Genomic DNA, 27,095 nt, shown 5'->3' with positions numbered 1-27,095 from the left:
ACACTAATTGATGGACAAAGTAAAGTATTTGTTAGCTTAAGTCTGGTTATTTGTAGCGTGAGATTAACCACAACAGATTAGTATAGGAAATATGATTATAGTTGATTTAATATACTTATTTTACGTTTAAATTATTTAGTAGTTTAATTTCAATTAAATCCAGATTAATTGGTGATAATTCTAGTTTTGAACATTCATTTCTTTGTTATGATGAATAAATTTTGAAAAATAATAGCGTTGTAACAAAAAGGAATCTGTAGGCATTGGGTGCAGATTTGTTTTTTGCTGATAATCATTAAGATCGGTTATATTGGAATTCGGCTAGCTTTTCAACATTGGACAAATTGAATATAAAATGTAAGTTTACAATATGTCATTATAATTGTTTTGCACTTTTTAAAGTTTGTGGTCAAGTTAGTTTTTAATGAAGATGAAGTCCATTCAACTTGAAACTTAGTACACATGTTATATCTATTATATTATCTTTCTACTGTTTATGCCAAAGAAGAGTTTTGATCCAAATTTCAAGGTCCACTGAACATAGAAAATGATAGTGCTAGTGGGGCATCCGTGTACTAGTATTTAGGACACATTCTTGTTTAATTCAATTTCTCTAGATTTTATTTAATGGATATAAGAATATGTGGTATGAATGTCAATGAGACAATTCTCCGTCCATGTCACAATTTGTAAAAGTAAACCATAGATTTATACGGTCTTCAACACGGAACGGCGCCTTAGATTGCACATTATTAGAACGAATCGCCGCTTCCGTCCTTCATAGAAAATGTACGTCGCTCAACGCTTTTACGCCTTATCAAATTCACAAAAAAAGAAGCTTTAAATTCCCTCTGATCGAAAAAAAATATCATTTAGGACGGCATACAATCTTCTTTATATACATGTTTCTCCCATTACACACAACTACACCCCCCCCCTTTTTTCTTCGTACCCTGTATCCGCCACTGAGATAAGAAGAAGTAAGTCTGTCATTCAGCATCCCTGATTCAAACAAATGTAAGGATGAAGAATGCAGACGTTTAAATTAAACAGATAAAGTACTCTGGTGGTTCTAGTTAGTGCTTTACCAGTTAGCAAAGTAATTATACATGCACTGGGGTTCTTGTATAATACAAACTTGCTCACATTTCTTTTATATTTTTCTTTACTTAAATTTAAAAGGCAAGTTGAATGATTAATTGACAATGTCATGATTTCAAAATTAAATTTCAGTCTTTTTATCTTTTTGAAAAAATCTGAGATATAAATTAAATCATCTATAGACTCAAGTTTTTGTAAAAATAGAATTTGTTTTCATAATTTAAAGCCTTTAAATGAACGACTTGGGAAATTATATGTTTAAGTTATGGTCGATATTTCTCTTGTATATTTTAAAGCTTTATGGAACTGGGAGAATAATATTTTCATTCAAAATTACTTCATATTGACTAAGCTCGGAAAACTATTGATTGGTTTGAATACTAATTTAAATATTTTCAACAAACCATATATGTTTAATTGTTGATCGTACTTTTACTTCTAACGTATCATTGGTTGCCATGTCAGCAGCAGGACGCTAACATGATGTATTGGTAAGCTCATCATATTTATTCACTCTAATTCTCAAAGTCTACGTAAGTTTTTTTATATACTTTATGTCAAATATTGATATCAATGGCTTTTTATTAAAAAAATTATTTCACGTGTGCTTTTTTTAACCGTAATGACCCTCGCTTCCTTGTTTTGTAAAGCCTATACCTATGTCTCATTATAATTGTTAAAAATCTTTTATCCACTTCAATAATAGATTCGGCAATTAAAAAAATTAAAGAATTGCCATTTCATCTCAACATATCAGTTCAAACGATTTTTGAAATATGATAAGTTGAATCTTATAAAATCTACACCATTATCATAACTGTCAAAACAAGTGGCAGAATTTCAAAATAATGTATAGTAATTACTTTAAATGTTTTAAATCTCCAAATAGTCTTACTTATTTTATTATTCAGTCCTTTCTTTGTGCGCCTGAGTATTCTTATTCCACTTATAAGTAAACACAAGCTTAATACAATGTTTATTACGATCTTGTGTATTTCAGGTGTTAAGGAATATAATTGTGCATTGATCTAAACACAGCTTGGATACGCTTCTACGAAATTGTCTTTTATATATATACATGTGAATGTGGATTGTAATACCTATTTGTTGACATATTTCGAAAATGTTGAAAAGACTACAAGCTGCAGCTGCAGCAACGCAGGAAGCGGAGTTGGAGAGAAAGGCCGTAACTCCAAATGAAAAAGTAAGGAGTCCGTCGATAGCCGATTCCTCAGAGCGAAAGAAAAGTATCATGGGTCCTCGTCAAAGCACCGCCGGACCATCACTTATAGGACTTATGGCATCACGAAGATTTGCAAAGAAACTTTCCATGAAAGCTCTCGGGAATCGCAAAGCGTCATCCATAGCTACTGTGCCTCTACCAGAAATGGAACCTACTTACAGAATGGAACCAAGAGTAAAGTTCAATATACAGGACGTGAAGGACATTATAGAAAACGTTTTACACTCTAGGTTAAACGGAATGAAATATAGTGCAAGGCTTACACCAAAAATAGGCAAATCTTTGTCAGATGAAATCAAAGACCGAGTCAAAGGTTTAAATTTGGATAGATATAAGATTATATGTGTTCTAACCATCGGGCAGATGGGGAATCAAGGTATGATGTTATCTAGCAGATGTACGTGGGACGATAGGTTTGATTGTTACGCAACTTCTTCATTTCAAAACCAAGAGATCTTCTGTTCAGCAACTGTTTATGGAATTTTCAGAGAATAAGATGGGTGCTCAGTGAAGTTAGTTTATTAGAAGTTTCAAAATTATACTGAACAATATTTCCCGGTCGTATTATGAAAAAGGTCAGTCATGACTCATCGTTGCCTGTTAGTAACGGTGAAGTTCCATGCAGAAGCTAGTGACAAATATTACACTATTAAGTTTTTATTTGGTTATGTAGAATAGATTGTATTTTTTATATTGTTTTGAAAAACCTGATCTACTTATAAATAAGATTAAGATGGGTATAAATTGTCAGTTCAGTGAAGGATTAACTCGTAAAATCTTTCATTTTTATTATCGAAACGTATTAATAGTTTTATTCTGTAACAAGTACAATATGATAAGGATAGCAAGACCAGAGACGGGCTTGCATTGGCGATCGATAAACTCCAATAGTCGTATGTATTCCGTTAGTAGAGCGACAGTAACATTACTCATTATGTATTCTCTTAATATTTCATCAAACCCCGCTTCTAGTACCTCTGTCTGTCCCTTTGTCAGCCCGTCCCATGAAATTCAGTCGCATTTTCTAAGAAATTCAACTCAGAGCTTCCGGGAGTTTGTTATGAGGCTTCGTGTAGGTATGCTGTATATATACCGTGAAATGTAGTTTCAGATGAGTATAATTATATATTCCAACAAATAATTACAATATTTGAAAATTTCATTGCTATATAAACATGGAAAGTTCACAACGGGAAAATTAGTCAAAAAATGTCGTGAAACGTTCTCACGCGTTCATCTGTGTCTTTGTGTTAAATTCTAATGAATTTGTGACCTTGCGCTGATACTTAGGAGGTACAAAAATTGTTTATATGTGTGATCATACTGGCTGAAGGTTGAGGACTTCGTTTGCGAATGAATGTATGGAACATGATATACACTAGATATACCCAATTTAAATGTCGAATTGTTATTATAAATGCATAGTCCTTGATTCATATTTGCTTCTGCAATATTTAGATGTGTATACAATATTAGATACCAAATAATGAAACTCTTCTTTAGTTGAACCTTTCTATTGTAGAAGATTTATAAGTTTATTATTTAATCCAAAAATATAAAGGAAATAAGCTCCTTTATAAATATATATATCTATAATCTTAATGTAGTTCATCGTATGTAAATTATTAAATATTTTTTTTACGACTTCGTGTTGCCAAGTTTGTCTTTAAGCATTTGAACTAAGACACCTATTGTATGACATATTAAAAGTGCAATGTCGCCGAAGAAATTCAATGTAATCTGTTTTGAGTATGCACATAGAATCTCTTTATTTTTATCTACCGAACTGCCAAATCAATAAAAAAGAGGAGTACTTTGTATAAACACTTCTGTGGATTTGTTTATTTTCGTTGGTACCAATTTTCGTGGATTGCGAAAACCTTTCATTTTCGTCGATATTTGGTTTCATGTTTTGCCAATATGTGCATACAACATGTGCAAAGCCTATAGAACATTTGCAATTCGTTGAACTTTAAATTCGTGGTTCACCTGTTCCAACGAAAATTGGCATCCAACGAATAATAATGAATCCGCAGTCTGATAATTGATTGGTGTGATCAATCTATGCAGTATCACCATTCGGAACTATTTTGGAGTAAATTTATTGTTCAGAAATCACAGTTGAGTATTTCTAAATGGACAACAGTGCCGAATTATTGTTTTGTCATTTGCTTTCTAAACTTTCTCCAAGCTTACCTCGCCCTTTATAAAACTTAAAGGCTCTTGAGTAAAGGATTTCGATATTATAGTTTTCCAATGTATGCACTGAAAGTTTAATTTCTAAAAAAAAATGATGATACCATATACCCGATCATATCTAACCAAACTCACTTGTCTTAATTAGTTTTAGCGAATTTTATAAGTAGTGATAGTAAAGTAAGCGATTGTATCGGATCTGGTGAATTCACTCAAGACTAGGTATAATGTTCAGTGCAAACAATGGCAAACTCGATATATAAATCCTATATACATTAGCGCATGTGATGGCAATGTTTGACATAAAAGATAGCAACTACGAATTGATCTTTTTTTTTTAAACATGACAATAAATTGAAAAAAAATATCAATAATTAAATTCTAAACACAAACAACTGGAACATAAAAACGAAAAACAGAATCATAAACGAAGGATTTTACTGTACAAATCATTGCATAATCTTAAAAGGAGATTACTTCTCTAACTTCATACATTTAATGTATATAACGGAATTTAATCTTAGTGAAAAACGTAGAAAATTGTCAAGAATACAGGTAGTAACAACTATCAATTGTGCAGCGATTAATCGGTGTTTACCGGTGCATTCTGTACTTTATGCTAAATTAAACTGATTTTATTTCAGTGCAGAGACGACCTTGATTCGAGGATCCTTCTCTATAAGGCCGCATGTTACGTATTCACTTTATTATAATATTTCAATTTTATTCTTTCAAATTTTTAATGCCAGCTGAATGCATTTGAAAAGTTAATAGTCCATTTATTGATGACAAATGCCAGTTCAACGTTCTGATTTATCTATGTGTATTACATACCAGAAAGTGTCATTATGTGCATATATTTTTCATGTCAATGTTGTCCTAACATGTTTTCAAATAGCAGAAATTGTTCATATTGAATGTTTTTACTGGCCCTGTCAATGGGAGAAACTTCTGAAAATTTGAAACATATATATATAATATTTAAGGAAGAAAAGTTCAAATGAATAAGAAACTCTCTCTGGAAAATGTTTTAATCTTTTTCTTCTATAACCATTGTCGCCGATCGACTGGTTTTCATAATAGTTCCCATCGTTCAGTAAATGGTTATTTACACTCATATACAGAAGATTTCCTTTGTTGCTATGTATATACTATACATGTTTATATTATACTCTTGGTGAAGCATCACCATCTTTGCAGGGTAAATATAATTTCAAAGATTATCTTGAAATTACGGCGAGGAAAACCTTCTTTTTTTTAAATCTGTGTATTGTAGGAATTTTAGTGGTTTTTTTTTAGAAACTAAACAATTCACATTTGTATGATTTGCTTTTATGCAAGTCACATAGCTAAACACAATTAAGTATATATACAAAAAACACAATTTGAAAGCAATCCCGGCCTGGAACACTCAAAACATGAAATGACATATAAAAAATGCTGTCTCAATATTCGATCTACATGGTCTTTGTTACGGTATGCCAAACAATAGCGTATATAGTAACACCAACGATTGCACTATTTATATATATATCTAGTCCTTCATTTTCCCATTGAAAGTGAGTACTCCTTATTCAACCATTATCTCTAAAGCGATGTTTTATTGATGGGAAGTCCGTCAGTCCATCTGTTTGTATGTACTTCTGTTCACTTGTTTGATTATCCGGCTATGTGATCTCAAAAAAACAAAGCTATAGCTTGAAACTACAGCTGGTAATTGAATACTTCCGTTCAAGAAAAAAGACCAATTCAGTCTTCATATGACATCATTGGCGGATCTAGGGGTGGGGGTGGGGGCGGTTCCGGCGGTTGAAACCCCCTTTTTTTGGCCGATCAATGCATTTGAATGGGAGCATATAGTTTGACCCTCCTTTTTACTCTGGGTTGGGAACCCCCCTTTTTTAAATGGCTGGAACCGCCCCTGTGACATCTATTTTAAACTGACTTTAGTACGACTTGTGTTTTCTGGACAAATATCAAACAACGAAACCAGCAACTTGCAATCCTAACCCAATACAATTAAAAAATGGCAAAAGTTAAAACAGCATTAGACATGGAAGAGCTTTCTTTATACGTTTGTCATTTTCCAACTTAGTTTAGTAATGAGAATAGTAAAGCAAGAGTTTAAGTCAGTTACAACATAGATGTATGACCCGTAGGGTTATACATCTATGCATGGTTACATGTTCAAAGATTAGAGCTACTAGTATTAAAAGAAGAAAACGATTGTTTATTTGGAGTTCAAGGCTTTACTCAGATTTTTTCTGACAAACATCGATAGGTGGGAAGCATTTGTATATTTTAATTTTAAGGTAAATGGTACAAAGTCAAGGCCATGCATAGTATAAAATAAAGGAAAAGGTAGAGATAAATAAAATCCTTGCATTACTGACTTCGTTCGCTGTTAAAACAATATTCATTTAATTTAATTTCAATGCAAATGTTCAGCGTACATTTCGTTCTCACACTTTCAATAAGTGGTTAGAATTGTATAACTTTAGACCATTCATTGTCGAAATACCGTACGGTCCGATACATATCGGTATCAGTATGCCATCGTCAACTTACCCTGGAAAATAATTGGTTACTCTAGAAGAATAAAATAAGCAGTAATAACACGTAAAAACATCTACTTTTCCTCGCGTATGGATCGCACCTGTTATGTTCAATCAATACGGTTTATTGACGTCTCTTGTCGGAAATTGAAAGAATAAAGAGTTTTGATTCAAAATAAATAATTAATCATTGTATATAAAATATCATATTTCATGGTTACAAACTTTGTATGAATACAGTAAACATGTCCGTACCTGAACGTTTCTGATTCACTCAAAATAAATTCCATATACAGTAACAGCACACATAATATTGTCAATTTGATAGTTGTACACTGCATAGCTATCTAACTTGTCATCCCAAACAGATCGACTACAAGTTATAATATCCTGATTTTTCTTTTCCCCAATTACAACAGAGGATATAATTTTGTATCTGTCAAAATGGAGTGCCTTAACTTTATCACGTATTTCTTCACTAATCACTTTACTCATGACAGCACAAAGTTTAGGGTTATACTTGTATCCTCCAAGTTTGTCACTGACTACACCCTTAATAACTGCTTCGACTCTCTGTGGATCGAATTTCTTATATGGTTCCATGCGGTATGTTGGCTCACGTCTTATTCCCATTCCAGACAATCTGGAGCTCATCACACTCCCAGTACGGTTATTGTGGATCTTGTTGCTTAGCCTTTTTGCCAACCTTTTTGAAGCAAGTAATCCAACGAGTGAAGCACCTGCAGCGAATCCCTGTGGGGGAGTTTTCGAAGCTGGCGTAGAACTTAAAGCCATACTACTTTCCCGTCTGAACAGTTCTGCGTTTGGTGATTTGACTTGGGATTTTCTCAAGTCCAGTCTTGAACTTTCCTTGCTTAAGGAATCCCCTCCTGAAGATGTAGAAGCCTTACTAAACATTGTCCCTAAAATCTGTTTAATTCTTCTCCTTATCCAAGATGTATGAAATTGAAGAAATGTATCCGGATGTATTAAATGTTTTATTGGAAACAAATCGATATGTTTCACTAAATATGTATCGATCTTGGCTAGATGTCTTTTGTCCGCAGTGATTGGTTCAATGTCAAAGAAGATGAAAGTGTTTATAGCCGATCAATCTCACTTTTATGTATCTTTTTATTCAGTGATTTCGCGCCAATACACAATGACAAATAGATTAATCTAGTAAGGGTCCCATGGAGTTAGAAAATCACAAATTCGATTCTTATGTTAATGAAAGTGGGTACGGAATCCAAATTGTTGAAGGACACACACAAAATGAAGTAAATTTGGATGTTTAGCTGTATAAATATAAATATTTTGCAATATAAATGCCAATTAAATCCCAAGTATTGAAAGTTTAAATTTTGATATTTACACTGAAAACAATACTGAGAGCTATTAAAGCCAATTAAGATGATACTTTAAAAATTGAAATTTTTAAGTCGGAATAAATTATTGATAATTCTAAAGAAAATACAGTATAGAATACCTTTTAAGATATAAGGATTAAATTTATTCGCCACAGTTCTACTTCCATTATTTGACAAAAATCACGAAGTATCAATAATTAAATCTATCTAAAATCTTCAGATTTTAATCCCGTCGGAGTCTGTTCTATAACAAATATTACACGTTTGTATATACGTTTTTCCACCTCCATGATTTTGCAAGGTATATACACAAATATTGGTATACTGAAGGAGGTGTAAGCCGAATCGCCTAGACTAAACAAGGGTCACTGGAGAACTCGTTTAACTTTTATTGTTATTCTTAATCTGTAATTGTGTTTGTGGATTGCTGTTTCAGTGACGCATACCCACATCTATATTGTCATTATATTATAAATCTAGCATAGATGATCGATTCAGGCTATTGGGAACTTCTTGTTTTTGTAACTTACTACAGCTGAGACCTGCAATTTACCATAAGAAGTGAATAAACATTTCACACGTCAATAACATTATAATTTGAAATTAAAACAAATAAAATTCAATAGCATAAAGTGATATATTATTGTCTTTTGTAATTATTTACATTTAAGCGATTGAGGGTTTTTAGACTTTAATAATAAGATACCTTTAAACATTAAGGCAGCTTAAAATACGTGTTATTAATCGTTCAATACAGCATTGGTTGTTTGGTTAAGAATGTAGCAACCTATGACTTGATTTGGGCCGTTTTGCAATTGATTACATCCAAGATGAAGATGGCAAGAAAAGCAATTTCTTAACTAAATGTTGATGCATGGTTGTTGTTTGTCGGTTTAAATATCTCTTTTACATGTGTATACTTATATGTTTATTATACTGCTCTTATCTTAAACCGAGAAGCCAAGGGAATAGAAACCGTTTTACATCCATTGACAAGTATTTCGTGCACATTCTGATTGTAAAGAAATGAATGTTAAGTATGGTTCAGCAACGTGACTCGACTGGGATGAATGTCGATCGAACAAATGAGACTTAACCTTGCAACGGATGGTATGATAGTCATTTACATAATAGTTATAAAAGACGGTACCAGGATTACAATTTAATAAGCCAGACACGCGTTTCGTCTACATAAGACTCGTCAGTGATGCTCAGATAAAAATAGTCATAAAGCCAAAACAAGTTAAAATATGAAGAGCATTGAGTACCCAAAATTTCAAAAAGTTGTGCCAAATACGACTAAGGTAATCTATGCCTGTAATAAGAAAATACACATGTTACTAGCAACGTCAAAAGACGGAAATGAGTATGGAAGTTAAATCAAACAGAAGAAGATGTAAATGTGTAATACAGTATCCACATTTAAATGTCTGTAACGTTGGAAACTTTTTTTAAGTATTTGTTTGTCCAAAATTCCTTCCGAAATGAAACAGGATACAAAAATATGCACATCATGGGCCTACACTAACGGTCACAAATAAAGTCAGACACAGTTGTAATGATGTAATGGAAAACTAATCAATTGATACCACAATTCTTGAAACTTATTTTCGGGGTTGAATAGAAGCAACTGGAATGAAAACGCCGTAGAGAGATCATCATAAGATGATATCTGTCGTAACCTTATGGGCTATTTTTTCCCCAGTGACAGTTCAAATTTTCTTCCTTAGACTCTACAGGAACTACATTTTTTATTTAATTAAGTGTGCATGTCCCTGATTTTAGTGAAATATTAGCCACTGGACGTTAAGCAAACACGAATCAGTAAATCAATTATACATAAATTTAGGTTCAAATAAGTATTTACTAAACTGTTCGTCTAAGGCCGTTAATTTTCTCGTATGAATAAGTTCACATTTGTCATTTTGGTGGTTTTTATAGCTTATTTACTAAGCGGTGTGAGTTTTGTTCATTGTTGAAGACCGTATATATGCGGTAATCTATACATCCAGAGGAGGATTTAAGGGGATTTTCCTTCAAAGAGCTTTATACAAACTAAATATAGACGACATTTGCATGTACATTGTGATGTTTGTTGTTGTAATTACCATCAACACAGAGCAAAGGTACACACCACTCGCTGCAAGCTAAAGATGCCTCTTCACCTGTTTTGGCGGAATATTTGGGTAGATATATGCCTATAAGTTAACGCTACATCTTTCCATCGAAGAACAGAGATGTAAGAGAATAGATAAAGGAAGATATGGTGTGAGTGCCAATGATACAACTCTCCATCCAAATAACACTTCAAAAAAAGTTAACCATTATAGGTCAATGTACGGCCTTCATCACGGAGCCTTGGCTCACACCGAACAACAAGCTATAAAGGGCCACAACATTACTAGTGTAAAATCATCGGTCTAATCTATATACAAAAGTTAGAAACGAGAAACACGTATAATTACATGAACAAACGACAACTACTGTACATCAGGTTCCGGCATATAGTAAACTGATAACGGGCATACAAATCTAAGAAATTGCTCTACAATCTCGAATAAAACAAGATCACATCAATGTTCCTTTTATAGAAAACTTTAGTTTTATTTTTTTTAATTTTTTTTTTGTGTTCGTATCGATCTTTTGATGTGTGTCCTTTCCAGCGGATTTTCTTTTCAGTTTTTTCTTATATGTTGTACTGTCCCAGATTATGAAGAGGGCTTGGCGCCAGCAATTATATTTAACCCTGCCACATTTTGTAAGTGCCTATCCCAAGTCAGGAGCCTCAATGCAATGAAATGCTGTCATACAGTTATTCCAGAAGTAAGCTTGTACTAGCTTAATTACAGTGCGGTATGGGTTTTGTTCATTGTTAAAGACCGTATGGTTATCTACAGTTGTTACTTTCTATTTTATTTGGTCTTTAGTGGGAAGTTGTCTCATTGACAATGATACCATATCCAGAGGAGGATTTAAGGAGGGGTGACTTCCTTTATAGAGCTTCATACATGCCATGAAACTTGTATTAATCCAAACTTTGCCTGGTCAAGGGTCCCAATTTTTCAAAATACTGGATTCTTATTTCTATAAATAATTAGGAAATTCAAAACAATTTAGAATAATTAGACGGGCCGCAATAGAAACTTTTGAAAATTAGATTAGTCCTCAGTTCGTCGGATTGGTTTTCTCTCCATCGATTTGGGACGTTTGAACAGCGGTATACTACTGTTGCCTTCATTTATTCATTAATTTGCCCGAGATGAATTATAACTAGTAAAACATATTCAAACATTATTTTTTAGATTAGGTGAAATCTAAAAATTATGACTTACGGTGAATGGATGAGATCATAATCAAAACATCGTGTAATTAAAAATCTTAGCTTAGTGAAGTTTCTTAATTTACAATGTTCAAAACGATTGAAAGACTGTCACTATATTTCTGGAGCTGGCAAAATAGTTATTTATATATAACAGTTTTTCTATTTATTTATTCTTGTTTGAGATTATTGTTCAGACTAAATGAAAGAAATGATCATAAGTGTTTTATTGAAACTTACATTGACGTTCAAACTGGTAGACTAAACTTTGCTGTCAAAAATTTATGAAATAATCGCAATGACTCAAAAAATCATATGAAGATCTTATACAGGTTTTTGAGAACTCTGAATAAGACAACTATATTTAACTGTGGAAACGTGATTTTAGAATTTAGGAAAAAAAACCAGCACTAAACAAAACCTGTAGTAACTGTTGATATAGGCTGTGGTGCAAATTACAAAGCACTGTTGTATTCAAGTCACAACTTGAGATCAGGAATCTTTAACGGTAGTTTCAGTATAACATGTACACGCATGTATCTTCGTTTGTATCATACTGTTTGCATATATTTTCTGTAACTATGTAATTTGTAGTTTATGAGAAATAAAATTCATTCATGCAACCCGATTTACGAATGGCGACACGCACTTGAGATGACAAGCAGTCAGTGACAGCCTGGGAAACTTATATATGCTTATATTCCAAATAAATATATGTATATGCCTCTATTATTTTTTCATTTATAGCATAACTTAAGTCTGCCAAAGTTGTTGTTTTTTAATTTGATATTTTAATAAAGCGTGAATGTTAAAACTGGTGCGTGTTTAAGTCTTGTACAATAAAAATGTTGCCACTGCAGACCAAAACTGCCACATTATAAGATCATTGAATGATGGACAATTTCGCAAGTTTTGCCGATAATACAATACAGAATACTAAAAGTTTTTATTTCCCAAATTACATGGCCCATAATATACACTTTAAAAAGAGAATTATCTTTTAAAGATATTTCTTATTTACATGTTAACGTTAACGTTTATGTTTCTTAGTCTATATGAATCGCTATTTTGCCAGAGGCTAGCCGGTGGTAAAAAATATATGTATTATAATAGACATTATAGCACCAAATCCTGAATCATGAGCCACTAGCCTGTGAAATAAGTCAAAATTATCTCCCTTTCCGATTATCTCCCTTGACAAACAAACAAGCACAGCAGAATGGAGGTAATGGTCAAAGTCTACATATATTTGTCACTATTTTAACACATTCATTTTCATGCAAGGAAATAAACACATCAAATAAAATGCTGTCATACAGTTATTCCATTATAAATGACTAATTCCGATGACACATGCGTTGATACCAATGCAAGACGTTTTCTACCTTTTTATGTGCCAAACTCGCAGGCACCTGTTTCTGTCAATATACGGGTAAATAACTATCCTCACACGTATAAAAAATCACTAGGTTGTGGTCAAAAACGAATAAAACTCAGAATTGGCTGTAAATTCCGTCCTGGGAAGTTTAATAACCAATGGAATGGAAATAGTGCAGTCACGCATATTTGAAGTATTTTTCAGCCAAAGGGGCAGATAAAGGGCCCCCCTTTTGAGAAAATAATTTGGTTGATTAAATAGAGAATCACTGAGTGAAGCGTGACGGGGAAATGTCATGCACTATTATGGCATGGAGAAGCGGGATACAAGATTTTCACTAAACAAAAAGCGGGATCTAGGATCAGACACCCCCTTTCCCCCCTAATGAGACCTCCATGATAGAGTGATAATGAAGTTTTCTTTTAATCAAGCTAACAGAAAAGGTCTTTTAATTATAGAACCAACAAAGTAATAAAATATAGGGATAACAGCCTTGGGTTGTCTTAAATTTAAAATCCTTTGATCCTATAATTTTTTCTCCAATGCCAATCATTGCCAATGTAACTATGAAATGTGTGTATTTAACAAATTGTAGGGACAATGTGCAGCCTTGTTATTAAAGTGCTTACTTGATATTTAATTTATTGTAAAGATAACATTAAAACAAGAAATAATTAATTATTTACCTTCTGTTTTTGATTGAAATGAAATCTGCTCACAAAAAATATTTTTTGATTTTCAAGCAGGGGGTGTGGGAGGGGGAGGTCCGACCCCCCCCTAAATCAGCTTCTGTATTATAATGACATATCCATTGGCTATGAATAACTTTATTGAATACTTTCAAAGATTAAGTGATATACCGTTGTTCTTTTCCTTGGCAACAGACATATTCAATTTCTTCACAAATACACAAAACACTCATATTTTTGTCAAATTTGTAACATTAAGTTTGTTGCTAATTTGCTTGTGAATAATTTCAATATTAGGGAAAGAGAACATAATTATTTTGGCTGCCTGCATTGAAACTTTTGACCACTTGATGCAGGTTCTGCTGAAATATTGCAACACAGAAATGAAAATTCTAAATTGGAAAATATCTATTGTTGTCAATGTTAAAATAAGTAGTGGTGGAATGATTGCCAATGAGAAAACAATCCACCAAACTGAAACACCAAATAGATGTGGATGTTTAGTTCTCAACTGACCCTCATTGTCAAAAAAATATATAACCTGAATCAAAAAGTTTTGGAGATAAATGAATAATGTATAACCTTTATTTAGGTCAATAAGTTATTAAACGAGTTAACTTTCAAGGCCCATGCTCCCATAAAAAGTTCATGTATATATCTACATCAAAAACCACATTAATCAAAGCTTTTGTCATTGTGATTGATGTTTGATTACCAGCATCCAGTGGCAACTATGTGATGTTTTTTCAGGATCTGACAGAACAAATCAATTTGATATGAAGGTCCTGCATGGAAGGTTGACCTTATCTTGGCAAGAAATTTGGACTGCCATTGGAAAAAATTATGACCTTTCAACAATGAGCATAACATATCATGTACACAGCTACTTTTTCTGTACTAAAAATATGTAGTACTGGAAATTTACTTTTAATATTTAGTACTATTTACTTTAAAATTATTGTAATATTTAAAAGGTACTTGTACTTTACAGTACTTGATTTGTACTAAATATTTTGGTACAGAAATGATACCAACAGTGATAGCAATATTCCATGAAAATCCTAACTTTTAAGAGATTTAAAATAGAAAAACATTCAAAATGCTAAGAAAATGTAACAGTAGCAACCAAAAATCTGTAGTGACTAAATTTCAAGTACAAATCAAGTACTGTAAAATACAGGTACCTAAATATTACAATAATTTTAGAGTAAATAAATAGTACTGAATATTAAAAGTAGATTTCCAGAACTACAGATTTTTAGTACAGAAATAGTACCTATAGCTGCAAAAGTAGCTGTGTAGGAAGGAATACATGTAAGAGACCCAAGCATGAAAATTTATGAAAAAAATCCAAAGAATTAAACAAATGGCCTAATATATTACATTCAACAAAGATTTTCACTACCTTGAATGTTAACATGTATGTATGCCGGTATAAGGAAATAATTCGTAAATATAACTCAACATGCAGACATCTTAAACGTTCAGGTATTTCACATCCAATTTTTTATGGAAATATTCTGTATAAAGCACAAAAATGTCAGTATTCTTCTCAGAAACTAACAAAACCTTTAAATAGACTTATTAAAAAGGGATATAGTTAAGAAACTGTTGTCAGGTCATTAAAGATTGCATATTTTGGCTTTAATATTGTTTCACTTATTCTTATAGGGTCTTTGCATCGGAACTAAACACATTTATTTCTAAAAAACAGTTGTTGGCATGACACAGGTTATGTTCTTCTCATATATTTTATGATAGTATGATACTAAACCCCTAAAGGGAGGCATTGTGCCTGATATTCATATGATGAAGACATAATCTTTCAATCAGTTTAATTGAGGTCTGGAGCTGGCATGTCAGTTAACTGCTAGTAGTCTGTTGTTATTTATGTATTATTGTCATTTTATTTATTTTCTTTTGTTACATCTTTTGACATGGGACTCAGACTTCTCTTGAACTGTATTTTAATGTGCGTATTGTTATGCTTTTACTTTTCTACATTGGCTAGAGGTATAGGGGGAGGGTTGAGATCTCTTAAACATGTTTAACCCCGCCGCAATTTTGCGCCTGTCCCAAGTCAGAAGCCTCTGGCCTTTGTTAGTCTTGTATGATTTTAAATTTTAGTTTCTTGTGTGTAATTCGGAGTTAAGTATGACGTCCATTATCACTGTACTATTATGCATATTTTTAGGGACCAGCTGAAGGATGCCTACGGGTGCATGAATTCTCGCTACATTGAAGACCCATTGGTTGCTTTCGGCTGTTGTCTGCTCTATGGTCGGGTGGTTGTCGCTTTGACATATTAACCATTTCCTTTCTCAATTTTATGTATGTATGAATATAATTGTACCCATTGATGACAGAACAAAGAATAATGTATGTTATACTAGAAATCAGAGTGATGATATTGTAAAGAGTAAGGACACATGACTGATTTGTATCAATATTCAAGGCACCAGTCTCATGTTGAACAGATACATTATTCCCACTTATGAATTCAAATAAACAATAGCTATTTTTATTTCTTAGGTCACTGTGCTACATGCAAAGAGTGGAAAGTCTTTGATAAAATTACAAGATGTGAGTATAGTGTTTTTTGTATACTTAGTAGTATAAATTACAAGTAAATGTGTCATAAATTCAATGACTATCATTCTGTATTAATCATCCCAGACGACATCGGTACCAGTAACAGGTTTTAAAAAAAAAACCCAGATAAACACCTGTTATAATTATATACATGTATATATAATAAAGTGTATATTATATGATTATTTTTTAAAAGTATCAAACACTTTATGAAGTTTCATAAACCAATATAAACCTTTCAGCAAAGCTAGCATGGCTAATACAGTAACTTGTTTTAAAAAAAATCATGTTTTGAACATATTACGTTTTTTATAAAGAAGAATTCATGATAATTTATCTACAATTCATGCAAATAAAGTAAAATAATCATGTTACTATGTATGCTTAACGCATCTGGGTGGGGGATTTTCATGCTGCATTAAAGACCCATTGGTGGCCTTTGCTGTTATCTGCTCTTTGGTCAGTTCTTATCTCTTTGACACAATCCCCATTTCCATTCTCAATTTTATGCTTCTTTTTCAGTTAAATGCAAAATCCACAATAGCAGACGTCAAAAAGCTGTACCAGGCTAAAAGTAAGTTCTTCTAGCTTTTTATACTGGTTCTGACAAAAATCAAACTTTATCAATACATTTAAACATATCTATGTAGCAATTTACTGGAGATTTTTTTTAAAGTTTTAAAGCAGCATATTACATGGTAAAGTTTAATAACTAATCCAAGAGTATACACTGATATCAAATACATATAAAACTTTTAAATTTTAATTATTTCATTTTATTTTTGCAGATTCAAAGTTTTATCCAACTAGACAAGCATTTAAGTCTGATCCAAGTAAGTAAAAAGTACAAAAAATATTTATATTACTAAGTAGTGTTGACATGTAAAAAAAAATCAAACCAAACTACAAAAAAACAGTGTCAGACCAATATTAATTTGTGGTACAATAAGCACCATACAAATCGAAAGTATAGAAAATAATCCATTCTGTAGAAACTTACAGTTGTAACAGTTGTGTGTGTGTAAAAAAGTGGAAAATTAAAAACATTTTGATCATGGCAATAATTTTTACAAAAGTAATTCATTTTATAATTCTTTTTTGACAAAAGTTGTTGCTTTGAGGAAAACCTTTTAGTAAATTTGTTATTCATGGACATGTTGTCACTGTTAATTATTTCTTGCAGAAGGAAAGGTGTTGAAGGATGAAGATATATTGGGAGAACTTGGACTAGCTAGTAAACCAACATTGTATTTCAAAGACCTTGGACCTCAGATAGGATGGTCTACAGTAAGTTCGATTCATTAAAAAAACATTATCTTAGTTCAGAACAAAATATTAATTGATTTACATTGATTTAGTCAGAACATGTAAATGTTGTAACTGAATAAAAAAAACACGATAAAATTGACTATAAGAGGTATGGTATAATTAAATTCTCATTGAAACAAGATTTACAGAATTTTGCTGAACACATGCATTATCAAACAGTTATAATAATCATAGAATAGGAATTTCTTAAGAGACTACAGTTTTTACTTTCATTTGGGCAACGACATTTTAGTATTTTTCTCATCTAATAAAGATCTATATTTAGTATGTTTAATTAAACTCCACTCTGGATGAAACTTTAAAGTATTATATGTTTTATCTATATTTTTTACTATGATCATATCTATATTGTAGGTATTTATGTGTGAATATGCTGGACCTTTAGTAGTATACCTGATATTTTATACCAGACCAGCAATTATCTATGGAGTAGCAGCAGCAGCAGAACCTAGAGCCAATGTAGTACAGTTAGTAGTTACAAACTATAGAAAAAAAAAGATTGAATTTTTTTCTTTTTCAAAATTTTTAGTGGGCCTCCGTGACCAAGTGGTCTAAGTAGTTCTACTTCCTATTGAAGGTTGGTGGTTTTCTCCTGACACTCCCTCTTCCTCCACCAATAAAAACTGTCCTCTCGAAATAGCCCAAAAGTGGTGCTTTGAAGTGGTGCTTTATAGTGGTGTTAAAACACCAACAATCTATCAGTCAATCAATAATAAAATTTACTACAGTAAATGATGGCTCTTGGATCAGATAATTAAAACAAAAAGTTTAAGAAAATGGAATATTTATGCTAAACATATGTTACATTATGATGGCTTTTCGAGATACTGATAGATTTTATTTGAAAAGTACCCCCAAGTTGGTAATTTGATGTAAAAAATAATATATTTTATGAGATATAAATATTAAAAATACTGTGGGTGTAAATAAGTTGGTTATTTGTCTTCATGTAAACCACTGACATTGAGTTAAAAGATTGGATCATTTAAAAAAAAAGTATTTTCTTATTTGAAGGACCTGCTATTAAGGGAGATAATTCAAAAATATTTCATCAACAAAACAGACAATTCTTGGAGACTCATATTCTTTGTTTTGTGTTCTCAAAATTAATTTAACCTTTTCTGTTATTGTCAGGTTTGTGTTCTACAATTCATCTGTCACACAATGATTCTTATCCTGAAATATTTCTTAAAAAGTAGATCTATTTTTTAAATTTCCTGAATAATTTGAATGGTTTATCTTTAAAAAAATATGTCTTGATTTAAATTTATATTTGAACATTATATATTTCAGCATTGCAGCAGCATGTTATTCCTTCCATTATATCAAAAGATTACTAGAGACAGTATTTGTACATAGATTCTCCAATGCCACAATGCCTATTATGAATTTATTTAAGGTGGGTTACAGTACTATATTATAAATTATTGCATCAAACTACAATTACACTGAAATGGACCTTGCTGAATATTTCACAATTTATCTGTGCTGGAGAGTATTATTTGTAAATAATTTAATTTTGCATGTAACACGTCTTCTGATTGGCTGACGTTATTTTGTTATGAGCCCATAGACATAATTTAGTCACGTGACTGTGACGTCATCAACGTTTTTTCATGGTTTTGTACGATTTAAAATGGAATTTATAATTAAATAACTTAAATTATAAGAAATGACTAATATTTTTTCTGTCTATTCGAAATAACATAAAAAATGTGGTGCACACTGTTAAATAACCTGCTACGCGCGTTATTCAGTGTGCACCAAATTTTTTATGTTCTTTCGAATAGACAGAAAAATATATTACAGTCATTCCTTAAATAGATAATTTTATTACACAGCTTTAGATCTTTCTGTATTCCTTTTTCATTTTAAGCCATTCATGCTGGAATGTCAAATATATCATGCAACAAATAGGTACATTTTCCTATGATTGAAGATTATTTTTGGTCCCATCCTTTCATGTCTAAGGGTCAAAGACTAATTTTGTAGTTTTCATATGTGTGCAGTGTACTACAGTAACTATACATATATATTTACACATTTATTTACCTTACAGAACTGCAGTTATTACTGGGGATTTTCAGCTTTTATCAGCTATTTTATCAATCATCCGCTGTATACTACTCCAGGTAAGAATAAAATTGAGAATGGAAATGGGGAATGTGTCAAAGAGACAACAACCCGACCATAGAAAAAACATCACCAGAAGGTCACAAACAGGTCTTCAATGTTCAGTGTAGCAACAAATTCCAGAACCGCGAGGCGTCCTTCAGCTGGCCTCTAAACAAATATACACTAGTTCAGTGATAATGAACGCCATACTAAACTCAAAATTGTACACAAGAAACTAAAATTAAAATAATACAAGATTAACAAAGGCCAGAGGCTTCTGACTTGGGACAGGTGCAAAACTGTGGCGGGGTTAAACATGTTTATGAGATCTCAACCCTCTCCCTATACCTCTAGCCAATGTAGAAAAGTAAATACACATATAGAAATATCCACATTTTAATGTTGTCATTACGCTTAAATGTGACTAATTGAAAGTAAAACTTAAATATATTTTTGCTTGTGAATTGATAGGATTGCTTATTTAAGCTTGTGCTTCTTTTTACAAGATTTTTCAAAACCCTATAAAAGTAGAGGTTACATTAAATTAGAAAAAACCCTGAAAGAAACACGAAATTTGAAGAAAACATCTTTGAAATGTGTGTTGACCATTTGATAACTATGTTTGGTAAACTTGTTTTAATGGGTTGATGTTTCTCTTGTCTATATATTATAATATAAATGATAAAATTTATTGTTTTTATATTTCATCTAAAGCATATGGAGATCTCCAGATATATGGTGGATTAGCTGCATTCTTGGTAAGTCTTTTTGAACTCAAACAAAACAAAAATCTGAAATATTATTTACTGCTTCAATGCTAACAGAATTAATGGTTAATACTTATGTAGAATATATTTAGGATGACATCATATTTGGTAAGCAGGCTAGCTTCACAATAATAATTTGTGAAAATACATTTGGATCTGTCAGTCACCAATTTCATGTTTGCTGATACTTTGAAATTCAATCTGTTGAATGGACTTGATATGGGTCAAACCTATATCCTATGCATTTGTACTACAGACCATTGGTTAAACATGTATCCTATGCATTTGTACTACAGACCAGTGGTTGAACATATATCCTATGTATTTGTACTACAGACCAGTGGTTAAACATATATCCTATGCAATTGTACTACAGACCAGTGGTTAAACATGTATCCTATGCATTTGTACTACAGACCAGTGGTTGAACATATATCCTAAGTATTTGTACTACAGACCAGTGGTTAAACATGTATCCTATGCAATTATACTACAGACCAGTGGTTACACATATATCCTATGTATTTGTACTACAGACCAGTGTATTTGTACTAGAGACCAGTGGTTAAACATATATCATATGCATTTGTACTACAGACCAGTGGTTAATCATATATCATATGCATTTGTACTACAGACCAGTGGTTAAACATATATCCTATGCATTTGTACTACAGACCAGTGGTTAAACATATATCCTATGCAATTGTACTACAGACCAGTGGTTAAACGTGTTGCCTATGCATTTGTAATACAGACCAGTGGTTAAACATATATCCTATGTATTTGTACTACAGACCAGTGGTTAAACATATATCATATGCATTTGTAATACAGACCAGTGGTTAAACATATATCCTATGTATTTGTACTACAGACCAGTGGTTAAACATATATCATATGCATTTGTACTACAGACCAGTGGTTAAACATATATCCTAATCATTTGTACTACAGACCAGTGGTTAAACATGTATCCTATGCATTTTATATCCTATGCATTTGTACTACAGACCAGTGGTTAAACGTATATCCTATGCAATTGTTCTACAGACCAGTGGTTAAACATATATTCTATGCAATTGTTCTACAGACCAGTGGTTGAACATATACTATGCATTTGTACTACAGACCAGTGGTTAAACATATATCCTATGCATTTGTACTTCAGACCAGTGGTTAAACATATATCCTATGTATTTGTACTACAGACCAGTGGTTAAACAAATATCTTATGCATTTGTACTACAGACCAGTGGTTGAACATAGGACAGACCAGTGGTCAAACATATATCCTATGCATTTGTACTACAGACCAGTGGTCAAACATAGGACAGACCAGGGGTCAAACATATATCCTATGCATTTGTACTACAGATCAGTGGTTAAACATATATCTTATGCATTTGTACTACAGACCAGTGGTTAAACATAGGACAGACCAGTGGTCAAACATATATCTTATGCATTTGTACTACAGACCAGTGGTCAAACATATATCCTATGCATTTGTACTACAGACCAGTGGTCAAACATATATCCTATGCATTTTTACTACAGACCAGTGGTCAAACATATATCCTATGCATTTTTACTACAGACCAGTGGTCAAACATATATCCTATGCATTTTTACTACAGACAAGTCGTCAAACATATGTCCTATGCATTTGTACTACAGACCAGAATGACTTCATATTTGGTCAGAAGCTTGATAGTGTTGAGTTGCATCATGGGAGATCTGTTCAGCTCTGTTAGACAACTGAAGATACTGTAAATTTTATGTTTTGTTGGATAATCTTAATATTTCTATCACATTTTCCCAGTGTGATCAGAAAGACTTCAAATTTGGTCAGCATTTTACAATGAGCATGCATAGTATAAATTTCATTTAATAATAACTAATTGGTATGTAAGCCTGTTAGGCAGTTATTCCTTAAATGACATGGTATCCTTAAATTCTGCTTCCATCAATACACATATGAGTGCAGAGGACATATTTAACAAGATGCATTGTTTTTATTTTACAGTTATCTGAAATAGGAAACTTATCTGTCCACTTATGCTTTAAGAATATGAGACCAGCAGGTATGTAGTATAGATGTAGATAAGATGCAATCAAATATTATTTATTATAGTGAATTACATATAGACCACTCTTATTTACCAAGTACTTTTAAATGAATTAAATTATGATGGGTCTAAATTTCTCATGACTCTCTGACACTAAGCATTCAGTCTGTACATATACTTTTTCCACACCTGTCAAACATCACTTGTGTGGAATATCCACTAAATGTTAATACACCTTTAATTCAATCCTGCAATCAATGATTTTTTTATAGTACACTTTATCAGATAGTTAGACACGATTTTCATGCTAAATGAACTATAACTATGTTAGGATTAAAGTGATTGTCCTAATTTTCATGCCATAAATTCATGTACATAATGCTAAGCTTGAGTCAGTTCAAGTTGTGTTATGAAATAGTGAGTTGCAAATTAGAGAGAATAAAGCATGTACATGTAAACATCAACAGAGAAAACTACAACACCTTTCAAATGGAAAATGTAATTTGGATCAATAAACACTATAATCGGATCTGACAAAAGATTAATACAATACTAGTTATTGCTTAATTAATTTCCTGCTAGCTTCCTTTGAGCGGAACTTTAGTTTCAAGATAACGGGAGTTGACTATATTTATAACTAAAGAAGAGAAAAGAACTGAAATAAAATGCACTTTTAAAACAGTATAATATGTTACAGTAGTTTTTCATGGTAGTGAGAATGTCTAAATAGGAAAGTGTGTTCTTATAATTTAAGTAGAAAGGAATGGAAAGCCTCCGCTATGCTTAATTCACGTGAATAAAACTCAGCATGTGCAAAGAAAAATGTCAGTTGATGCAACTTTTTCCACCTCCACATCGAGGCATCAGTCTTGGTATCCTATTAAAGCTCATTATGCTTTGTTTGAAGGGAAAAGCCTCTTTCATACACAATAATTCTTGAAAGTGCTTTAAATTATGCTCTTTTCATTTAAGGTACCAAAGTCAGGAAGATTCCACAACCAGACTCGAATCCCTTCAATCAGCTATTTAAATGTGTATCTTGTCCTAACTACACCTATGAAGTAATGGCATGGATCAGTTTCAGTGTTATGACTCAGTGTTTACCAGGTAACAAGTATATTTAACATGCTTCTTAAAACTTTTCATAATGTGGTTTTCTTCAAATGCCTTGAATAAACCAGCAAATTCTTAAGATTTATGGTATATTAAAGTAATATTCCATTTGAAAAACATAGTGAAGCTGTTATTTGTAAATTTATACTTTGGTTTCTGCAACAGAGCAGTTGCACTCTATCGACTTCAAGTTTGATCTTGCTAGAAATTTTTTATTTAATATTACTGACCTATATTAAAGGTACAAAAACTGAGACTTAGTTCATTAAGAGTTAAAGGTGGTCTGATTATATCAAAATGCAATTACCCTTTATTAGGCTAGACTGCTTTTGGTTGATTTTGAAGGGAAGAACTAATAAAACTATTAATTTAATACTTGAGTTCCTCTCCAAACTTGAATGCTCTTATCAATGTCTTTAAAAGATGATTCATATGATCATTGAGACTTTCAGTTGTCCTAAAACATCAGGTATTTTAACTACAGTAGCCCATGAAAGTTCTTTCAATTATTATATTTTTAAAAGAAGTTTTCTTCTTTGATAGATATGAACATATTTCACTGGATGTCAGTTATACCTTCTAACCAAATACTTTTATTTTAGCTGCAACTTTTGCTGCTGTAGGATTTTACCAGATGGCTGTATGGGCAATAGGAAAGCATAAAAACTACAAGAAAGAGTTCAAAGATTATCCAAGAGGAAGAAAGAGTATTGTCCCTTTCTTGTTGTAGACAATTTCTATTTTAAATGAGAGAATAAATGAAGCTTTGAAAAATAACGTGAGAGAAAAACATGAATTCTTTAATCTTGTACTTAACCCAGTTGAATGCACAGTGCTTGATGTTATGATGTGTCAACACTTTATTTATTGTCTTGTATCAGTTTTATTTCTAATTTTGATATTAAATGTGATCAAAATGAATATTTTGTGTTTAGAATTTGTATGCACAGCAAAGTTTTGAAGTCAGAGAACCTCTCGACTGTGTAAGGGTAAATAAAGAGATATCAGTAACCAGATGTTGGCATGTAGGGGATTTTACCATTTTGTTTTGCATTTGATAAAAAAAAGGAGATCTAGTATGATTGCCAATGAGATAGATATCCAACAAAGTTCAAATAAAGTAGATGTAAGCAGTTTTAGGCAACTACAACCGTCAACAATGAGAAAACCTCATATTTAATTGTTTGACATGTTCATGTTAATCTCTGATTTCCCTAAAACATGGCCATATTAGGTCACTGAACTGCAAAACATGTCTAGGAACTAAAGGACCCCAAAAAGAACATCTTTCCATTAAAAAAAAATTTCCAAGGTGTTCAACCCCCGAATAGTGCCAAAACATAACACAATACAAAGAAAATCTTTAGTACCAAAAATCCCTATCAAATAAACATGTTTAGGGGAGTCCCACACGTTTAGGAATTGGGACATGTTTGAGAGTATAACATATATTAGAGGAGGGATAAGTTTTCACAAACTTGTTTAATCCTGATGTTTATAAGCTAATGTTTGTATTGTTACTGTCAGTTTATGTTTCTTGATTAATGATCCCTGTGTCCAGGTGTTGGTCTGGGACTTTGGTAGTGTTTTTTTTTCATTGTCAAACCAGTGACTTCTGTTGCAGAAAGCTTTATTTAGGGATAGTGATCCAGCAAAGCCAGCCACATTAACTAGGTATTTAAAAGCTTTATATTTTAGAAGTTGGAAGACCTAGCTGATTGATAACTTGTATATAGATGCCACATGTCACGAAGTTTACTACTGTCAAATGCTCATTGTTCCTGATCTCATTTACATGGCTCAGTGACTTTTGAAAAAAAAAACAGATTTTTTTGTAAAAGGATAACTTTATTTAGCATGTTCGTACCTTTCAAGGCCCTAGAGCCTGTAGGACAGTTTTCATCTGACCTAGACCTCATTTCATGGATCAGTAAACAAGGTAACATTTTCCTGGTCAAGTTTATAACTCAGATACCTTACACAATAGGTCTATTACAAATGTATATAATATTGTGTATACATGGATTGATTGTAAGGTGTACATGTCAAACTGTCAGGTGTCATCTGACCTTGGCCTCATTTTCATGGTTCAGTGGTTAAAGTTAAGTTTTTGTGTTTTGGTCCTTCTAATACTTTGTCCTAGGTCAACTATATTTGGTGTATGGAAATATTTTACTTCATGTCAGTCTGGCAAGTTATAATTGATGACCTATTTTTCATGGTTCACTGATCAGTGTTAAATTTTTGTTTTGTCTGCGATGTTGACTTGTCTATTGAGACCTTGGTTTTGGTTTGTTTTTTGTGACTTTTGTATCTGTTTGTTTATTGAGATTATTGTAGTGGTTTGTTTTGCGTGATTTGAGTGTTGATTTGTAAATTGAGACTTTGGTTTTTGCTTGCTTATGAAGACTTTGGTGTTGATGTTTATTAACATTTTGGTCTTGGTTTGTTGTCATATTTCATTCATTTAGCAAACATTATTTGGAAGGGGTGACAGTATGTTAGCTCTGGGAATTGGTTTTCCATTTCTCCTTGCCTTTTGTTACATAAAATACAAAGTTATCCTCAATGCTCTTCAACTTTGTACTTTTTGGCTTTATAAATATTTTGATATGAGCGTCACTGATGAGTCTTATGTAGACGAAACGCGCGTCTGGCGTTTTTAATTATAATCCTGGTACCTTTGATAACTATATGTACCCTACAACATGCTAATGTAAATGTCCCATATCAAAACTCCTCACTTTAATAGTTATAGATAGAAAAAGAAGAATGTGCTTGAGACAAAAATCTCGTGGATGCACAAATGCTGTAGATACCAGCAGTATTTAACCAGTATTGGTACCTCAACAAACATTATGTAGTAGGCAGATTTTAAACCGATTTCCAGTTTTGTATTCTATTTGCATGTTCGTGTAAGTTGTCATCCTGTAAACAAAGTTCTTACTTGTATGTCTTCTCAGTATCAATTGCTTTGAATTGTTTTACATTTGTTATTTCTGGGCATTTTATACCTGACTATGTCATATGGAATTTGCTTATACAGTGACCTATAGTTGTTAATTTCTGTGTCATTTGGTCTCTTGTGGAGAGTTGTGACTTTGGCAATCATACCACATATACTACTAGTACTACTTCTTATCTTTATATAAATGTAATTTATCATTATTTTCATGTATGTAATAAGTTTGCCCAGCTCTTTAAAAATGTGTTTAACCTTGCCTTAATAACTTTGACCAGGACTTGTTACCAACAT

General features: G+C 32.3%; 3 protein-coding genes across 5 annotated transcripts; 2 read left to right on the top strand and 1 right to left on the bottom strand.

Annotated features, from left to right (window-relative positions):
- The first annotated feature begins 215 nt into the window (after positions 1-215).
- Positions 216-3,988, top strand: LOC134713625 (dynein light chain Tctex-type 5-like). Of its 3 annotated transcripts, none has more exons than XM_063574957.1 (2): positions 216-357; positions 2,102-3,988. In XM_063574957.1, exon 2 carries the CDS (start codon positions 2,225-2,227, stop codon positions 2,837-2,839), a length of 615 nt encoding a protein of 204 aa, XP_063431027.1. In that variant the 5' UTR covers positions 216-357; positions 2,102-2,224; the 3' UTR covers positions 2,840-3,988. The 3 variants fall into 3 exon arrangements, with proteins under 3 accessions (XP_063431027.1, XP_063431026.1, XP_063431025.1); XM_063574956.1 differs by lacking the exon at positions 216-357 and adding an exon at positions 1,379-1,634; XM_063574955.1 differs by lacking the exon at positions 216-357 and adding an exon at positions 1,382-1,592.
- A 2,365-nt stretch (positions 3,989-6,353) lies between these two features.
- On the bottom strand, positions 6,354-8,453 carry LOC134706492 (dynein light chain Tctex-type protein 2B-like). The gene has a single exon (XM_063565476.1). The coding sequence runs from the start codon at positions 8,011-8,013 to the stop codon at positions 7,366-7,368; it is 648 nt and encodes a 215-aa protein (XP_063421546.1). The 5' UTR covers positions 8,014-8,453; the 3' UTR covers positions 6,354-7,365.
- Positions 8,454-12,931: 4,478 nt separating this feature from the next.
- LOC134713609 (very-long-chain enoyl-CoA reductase-like) lies at positions 12,932-24,760 on the top strand. The gene is made up of 12 exons (XM_063574954.1): positions 12,932-13,009; positions 16,384-16,434; positions 16,966-17,017; positions 17,232-17,276; positions 17,627-17,730; positions 18,127-18,239; positions 19,066-19,171; positions 19,832-19,904; positions 20,602-20,645; positions 22,684-22,741; positions 23,699-23,833; positions 24,442-24,760. The coding sequence occupies exons 1-12, from the start codon at positions 13,004-13,006 to the stop codon at positions 24,567-24,569; spliced, it is 915 nt and encodes a 304-aa protein (XP_063431024.1). The 5' UTR covers positions 12,932-13,003; the 3' UTR covers positions 24,570-24,760.
- The last annotated feature ends 2,335 nt before the right edge of the window (positions 24,761-27,095 follow it).

The sequence above is a fragment of the Mytilus trossulus genome, chromosome 1, assembly GCF_036588685.1.
Source record: "Mytilus trossulus isolate FHL-02 chromosome 1, PNRI_Mtr1.1.1.hap1, whole genome shotgun sequence".
Lineage (NCBI taxonomy): Eukaryota > Metazoa > Mollusca > Bivalvia > Mytilida > Mytilidae > Mytilus > Mytilus trossulus.
Note: the sequence above shows the minus strand (reverse complement) of the source record. Positions and strands in the feature narration are given on the sequence as shown.

Bases quoted from the DNA above. Each gene is read 5' to 3' on its own strand.
- LOC134706492 (XM_063565476.1), bottom strand. From the start codon at position 8,013: ATGTTTAGTAAGGCTTCTACATCTTCAGGAGGGGATTCCTTAAGCAAG.
- LOC134713609 (XM_063574954.1), top strand. The intron at 17,277-17,626 runs GTAAGTAAAAAG...TATTTCTTGCAG, and splicing joins AGCATTTAAGTCTGATCCAA to AAGGAAAGGTGTTGAAGGAT. The intron at 17,731-18,126 runs GTAAGTTCGATT...TCTATATTGTAG, and splicing joins CTCAGATAGGATGGTCTACA to GTATTTATGTGTGAATATGC.
- LOC134713625 (XM_063574957.1), top strand. From the start codon at position 2,225: ATGTTGAAAAGACTACAAGCTGCAGCTGCAGCAACGCAGGAAGCGGAG.